The 6,459-nt window shown below is 46.7% G+C and overlaps 1 protein-coding gene across 2 annotated transcripts; it reads left to right on the forward strand.

Annotated features, from left to right (window-relative positions):
- Nucleotides 1-2,933: 2,933 nt before the first annotated feature.
- Nucleotides 2,934-6,039, forward strand: LOC123398410 (gamma-tubulin complex component 3-like). Of its 2 annotated transcripts, none has more exons than XM_045092884.1 (3): nucleotides 2,934-5,222; nucleotides 5,320-5,739; nucleotides 5,821-6,039. In XM_045092884.1, exons 1-2 carry the CDS (start codon nucleotides 3,013-3,015, stop codon nucleotides 5,567-5,569), a joined length of 2,460 nt encoding a protein of 819 aa, XP_044948819.1. In that variant the 5' UTR covers nucleotides 2,934-3,012; the 3' UTR covers nucleotides 5,570-5,739; nucleotides 5,821-6,039. The 2 variants fall into 2 exon arrangements, with proteins under 2 accessions (XP_044948819.1, XP_044948818.1); XM_045092883.1 differs by having other exon boundaries at nucleotides 5,320-5,723.
- Nucleotides 6,040-6,459: the final 420 nt, after the last annotated feature.

The raw sequence follows: 6,459 nt of genomic DNA on the forward strand, positions 1-6,459 counted from the left end.
GTGGAGGAGGAGGGCAAAAGTAAGAAAAGCTCTATCAGTTGAGAAAAACTGAGCACAACTAAGTAATGAGGGACACGAAAATAAAAAAAAACCTTGATTTAAATTGACGTTGCATGTCACTTTTTCTTCATGGACTACACCCCAAATTCTACGGTCCACAACCATTTCTAAATTCCCAGCCCCACTCTCAGTTCTATGCTTCTTTTTCAAAGCAAGCTAACCTATGATTGAATGGTTAGTAGTATATTTATATTCTTTGTCCATCACAATTCAAGTTTCAGACTTAACATTAATGCTTGTATTTTTCTAAATTTATTTTAGGTCTTTCAATGATGTGCGTTTAGTGAAAGGACACGTTTCCGTCGACTACAAAGACGTTTGTGACGATTTCGTCAATCTCAAAACGATATGCCGACTCAGTCTCTTGAGAATGCTCATAAAAGTAAGATATGCATGCTTACGTTTATAAAGGGTCAGTGTATACTTGTGTATGTGAACTACTTCAATTATACTATGTTAAAAAATTGTTCTTTCAAAAGAAATGGGCAGTGATTCGCGTCGGCGCGTCGGTCCAAATTTGGGCTGGTCGCACCCTGTGCCTCGGATCTATCCGCCCTTGGCCGTCAGATCTCTCCCCATTCTCTCCTCACCTTATCGTCAACCTCGCGCGCGGGAGGAAAGGGAGAGGGAGGAGGGCGCCGCTCCCGCACGCCCCGACCGCCTCGCCTCGCGTTCTCATCTTGCTTCATCATCAATCGTCGCCGGTTGCCGCCCTCGTCGTTCGTCCGCGTTGCCGGGCAAGGCCCTCGCCGTCGTCCTCGCCACCATATCCACTCATGCAACATTTGCACCATGTGGTTGCATCTCCATGCGGCTATAGTTGTAGCGCCAGTTTGCGACGGCAACTGCTCGCCGGTGCACTCGCCGTTGCTCATGCCCGTCGGTCTCCACCTCGTCGGTCGCACCTTACCCCCCAGTCGCAAATGCTGGAAAAAAGCTTCAATCCCCAGATGAAAAGGCTTCAACCCTAGATGAAAAAAGCTGCAACCAACACTGCGAATCAGGAAAAAATACAAACGCTGACACAAAATGTTTCAACCTTAGATGAAAAAAGTTCCAATCAGATGATAGAGAGAGCTTTAATCAAGCGATGCTCAAAAATGAAAAAAGTTTCGAACGTTTTAAGAAAAGCTTCAAACGTGGATGAAAAAGTTTCAATCATGTATATAAAAGCTTCAACCGTTAAGAAAAAAGCTCCAATCAAACATCGCAACCAGGAAAAAAAGTTGCAAACGTTGATAGAGAAAGCTTCAACCGTATATGAAAAAAGCTTCAACCGGCTACCAGCAATGGAAAAGCTGGGGTTGCATCCCGCTGTCACCTCAGTCATCGCCGTCACGCACCCCGGCCACCGTGGGGTTGCAGCACGTGGACATCGCCGTGGTAGCACTCCATCGCCCCTGTTTGCATCAGCTCTCATGGTCTCGTCGCTCATCGTGTCAGGCGCATCGGCCGTCGGTGAAGTTCCATCAGGCGAGATGGGGTCGCGTTGGTGGAGTCCTCACTAGAGCGTCGGAGAAGGTGCGACGCTTGCCGGCAGCGCCTGAGGTCGCTGGGGAAGGGAGGAGGGGGAGGAAGAATAAGATAAAAAATAATAATGAAAGAAGGACGTGAAGACGTTAGATCTATTGCGGTCGAACACGAACCACGTGATGTTTCGACCGACGCGGTGAGGTAAAACGTTTCCCAAAGAAATTCAGATTCCTCGTGACGTCCAAAATGATGGAATTGCTCGTTATCAAAATTCAAACGGCCCAAAAAACAGAACAAAGCAGAGGGAAAGAGAGAGAGAACGGAAATTCTATCTAGAAGCGCCGCACCGTGGACATCCGATGCGGCGGCTTGTGTGTTCTCTTTTATGGATGCATGCATGCAATGATGTCATCAGATTCGTTCTAAATGATCGAAATTCACAAACTTTTATCTCTTAAACCGTTAATTCGATCGATGATCCGTTTTCACCGTTGACTTTGTTTCGACGAAATCTTTAAAACTAGATCCCATGTCGATATGTTTCGACAACATTTTTTTTGCTCATAATTATCACATTTGTTGCACTTACTTGTCATATTAGTAAGTACTTACTTGTCTGATAAAAAATAACTTAATCGCCAAACTTTTGAAAATTGCGTGTAAATATGACATCTTGACGTAATCAAAATGGTAAGCACAAACAACTTTTTTAAGTGATTACACGCAAAAATATGATAACTCAATATATTTTCAACCGATGACCATAAAGAAATTTTTTTTGGTCATCGTTTGTAAATATGACAACCCGGCATAGTTAAACTAGCATCTTGACAACTAAGTTTTTGAAAAATTGACAACTATGCAATTTTAAACTACTACTAGTAGTACTAGTACTAACCAGATGCATTTAGCTAGTGAATAAGGTCTGCCAACATATGTTTTGTGTCAGACACTTTTTCTACCGATTTTTTGTGTGACGCTTTGCATGCAATGCATATTTTTGTGATGCCATCTGCATATCCTTCTAGGCCATGCTGCCGTGTGCTGCAATATGGATACATGCGGCACATGAGTCACATCGAGAAAAAAATGGCAATTAAGTTATTTTCTTTTGGACAAGTAAGTGGCTAATAATACGACAATTAAGTCTAAAAATGTGGCAATTATGGACGGAGAAAAAAGTTCTCGAAAAATGTCGACATGGGGTCTAGTTTTGAAGATCTCGTCGCGACAAAGCCAACGATGAAAACGGATTGTCAATTAGATTAACGGTTTTAGAGATAAAACTTTAAAATTTTAAATCAATAGAGAAAATATTGATGACGTCATTGCATGAATGCATGGCAGAGAGATGGAATTAGCCGCCGCGAAGACTAGGAAGCGGCGCCGTGTGTAGAGAGAAACCACCCACACCCAAAAATTCCCAAACCTCCATCGAACCAACTCAGCCGCCCGCCCGGCTCGAACCCCATCACCCCGATGGACGAGCACCAGACCCAGGATCTCGTCAAGGAGCTCGTCCTCCGCCTCGCCTCCGCCGAATCCGGCGGCGCGGGCGGCGCGCTGCGGTTCGCGCATCGGCTGCTCTCGAGCCGCCTCGCCCCGGCCGTCCTCCCCGACGAGCACGCGGTCGCGGAGGCCATCAAGCGCCGCCTCGCCGCCTCCGGCCGCCCCGACGACGCCCTCGCCTTCGCCGACCTCCACGCCAAGCTCTCCGCCCGGTCCCGCCCCGCCTCCCTCTGGCCCCTCCTCTACCTGCTCGACTCGCTCTCCTCCCACCGCCGCGGGGCCGCCTCCGCCGCCTGCCTCCCAAACCTCCCCGCCGCCCCGCCTTCCGCGGCCGGGGGCAAGCAGGCTTCGCGGGCGCCCGGCACGCCCGCCGGCGGCGTGCTGCTGGTCTCCAAGGATCCGGACAACATCCGCGAGATCGCGCTGCGGGAGTACACCGAGCTGGTGCTCGACGAGACGGAGGTGTCCGAGGCCGCGCTGGTGCGCGACGTGCTGTACGCCTGCCAGGGCATCGACGGCCGCTACGTCCGGTATGACAAGAGCAGCGACGCCTACGACCTGCCTGACGGCGTCCGCGTGCCCCGCTCCACTCGCACCCTGGTGCGCAAGCTCTGTGAGCTCGGGTGGCTGTTCCGCAAGGTGCGCGGCTTCATCTCCGACAATGTAAGCCGCTTGCCCTCTCATGCCGCCACCGAGGTCGGCACTGTTGCTCAGGCCTTCTGCTCAGCTCTGCAGGAGGAACTATCTGATTACTATAAGCTTCTTGCCGTTCTAGAGTCATACTCGTTAAATCCAATTCCAACACCTGGATCTGATTCGGGCGTGTCAGGCAATTACCTCTCACTGCGGCGCCTTATTGTGTGGCTTGCTGAGCCTGCCGTCAGAATGCGCTTAATGGCCGTCTTGGTGGATGGGTGCCGTGGTTTGAGAGGCGGTGGAATGGCTGGTGCGATCCATGGGCACGCACAGCATGGGGATCCCATGGTTCAAGATTTTATGGCCCGCTTGCTGCGGCGAGTGTGCTCGCCACTGTTTGAAATGGTACGAAGCTGGGTGCTTGAGGGTGAATTGGAGGATTTATTTGGCGAGTTCTTCATCGTTGGGCAGCCAGTCAAGGCTGAATCTTTGTGGCGGGAGGGCTACCTTATTCAGTCTGATATGCTACCGAGTTTCATTTCTCCGGTGCTGGCACAAAGGATACTTAGAACAGGCAAGTCAATCAACTTTCTCAGAGTTTGCTGTGATGATAATGGTTGGGCTGAGGCTGCCACTGAGGCTGCAGCCTATGTTGGCACCACAACAAGTCGAGGCGGGCTTGGTTATGGGCAGATTGATGCTTTGGAGGCTTTGGTCGTAGAAGCAGCCAAGAGGATTGATCAGCGTTTGATGGATGTGATCCATAAGCGATACCGATTTAAAGACCATTGTCTTGCTATCAAGAGATATTTGCTTCTTGGGCAGGGTGATTTTGTTCAGTATCTCATGGATGTTGTCGGTCCTGAGTTGTCAGAACCAGCCAATAGAATTAGCTCCTTCCACCTTGCTGGCTTGCTTGAAACTGCGATACGTGCATCTGACGCACAATATGATGACCGTGACATCTTGGACCGGATAAAAGTGAAGATGATGGATCACGGAGATGGTGATGTTGGCTGGGACGTCTTCTCCTTAGAGTATGATGCTAGGGTCCCTCTGGACACGGTGTTCACAGCATCAGTCATGAAGATGTACCTCAAGATATTCAACTTCCTATGGAAGCTTAAGCGTGTTGATCATTCCTTGACCGGAGTCTGGAAGACAATGAAGCCTAATTGCATTGTTTCTTCTCCATTTTACAAGGAAGGGACAAGCATCAGGCTTCAGTTTGTTTCAGTTCTTCGGAAATGCCAAGTTCTGTTTAACGAAATGAACCATTTTGTGACCAACTTCCAGTACTACATTATGTTTGAGGTCCTGGAGATTTCCTGGGCTCGTTTTTCAGAAGAAATGGATTCAGCAAAAGATTTAGACGATCTTCTCATGGGACATGACAAGTATCTCACTTCAATTGTGGAGAAGTCTCTCCTGGGTGAGCGGTCCCTGGGAATTTTAAGAAATCTTTTTGCCTTGTTTGACATCATATTACAGTTCCGCAGCCATGCTGATAGGTGGTTTGAACGGATATACGAGTTGCAACTAAGGTTAGGTTATTGCAGAAATAGCTAATGCCATCTTTCCCTCAACATTTTTATCATGTATACTGTTTGATTTACTTATAGGTTTTCCTTCTTACTGCAGGGGAAAACCAAAAACAAAATCCAAGGAAACAGGTTCATGGCTGGAGGGGGGCAGAAAAGCCATGATTCAACTCGCCGGGGAACTTTTTCAGAAAATGGGTGAAGATTTGGACAGCATTGCAAAAGATTACACAGCTTCTCTTGATTCATTTATCTCCCAGTTGCCCTTGCAGCAACATGTTGATTTAAAGTTCCTTCTCTTCCGTTTAGACTTCACTGAATACTACAGCCGTGTTTCGTCCAACAAATGAGTGTGTGCTGTGCTTCTAATGTGGAAGAAATAGGTGTCAGATTTAGCTTTTGGTTTGGATTTGCGAGGCATTCTTGTGTATACGGTAGCCCCACTGGTTGATATATTGTCAGTTCAATGGCATGAACACATTCAGTTGTCCTGGGCTGTTGAAGGTAATTTCTAACTGGGGTTAGTATAAATGTTCCCAAGTTATTAATCATTGCAAGTATGTGAAATTTCAATTTTGACCTTGTCTCTATTCTGGTGCAGATGTTTATCCACTGATGCCATGAAGTTGGAACCTGCATTTTAAGCATGCTGGTGTACAGAGTTTATGTAAGTTTACCTGGATTTGACATTTGTTTTGGGCGTATTAGTAAACATTTCATGTATCTGCTTTCTTGTTTTTATTTATTCAGTTTGCATGGAGATTTATCCTTACCAGCTTGTATTTTGTAGTTACAAGAGAATGAGAATCTGATTTCGCTAGTTGCTGTTTTTTGCTGGCTACCAAAATTGTTACCAAACTATCATAGGATTCCATCGCTTCCTATAACTTACAAAGAGAGCGTTTCGATCACTAAAGTAGTTATCTAAACGGTCTTATATTTCTGTACAGAGGGAGTAATTTTTTTGTTACCGTTATGCTTTATGTCAAGGCATCCTATTTTCTTTCAAAGATAAAAGTTTGGAGCAATGTTTGGCCCTTGGTTAGCAACTTATCATTCTAGTGATTTTATAACTGATATATCTGTTAACAGTCATATCCGTTACTGATTTGCTTATGATAACTTGGACGGTTGTTTCCATGCTCAAAATAACTGAAAAAGTTTGTACATGACGTGCATAAGTTTAATCTGAGATGCATGGTGTGGGGACTGCATGTCCAATAGTATCTTCTGTTAACAG

Source organism: Hordeum vulgare, chromosome 5H, assembly GCF_904849725.1.
Source record: "Hordeum vulgare subsp. vulgare chromosome 5H, MorexV3_pseudomolecules_assembly, whole genome shotgun sequence".
Taxonomy (NCBI): Eukaryota; Viridiplantae; Streptophyta; class Magnoliopsida; order Poales; family Poaceae; genus Hordeum; species Hordeum vulgare.

Excerpts from the sequence above, each read along its gene's own strand:
- LOC123398410 (XM_045092884.1), top strand. The coding sequence starts at position 3,013 with ATGGACGAGCACCAGACCCAGGATCTCGTCAAGGAGCTCGTCCTCCGC. Across the intron at positions 5,223-5,319 it reads ATATACGAGTTGCAACTAAG|GGGAAAACCAAAAACAAAAT; the intron begins GTTAGGTTATTG and ends TTCTTACTGCAG.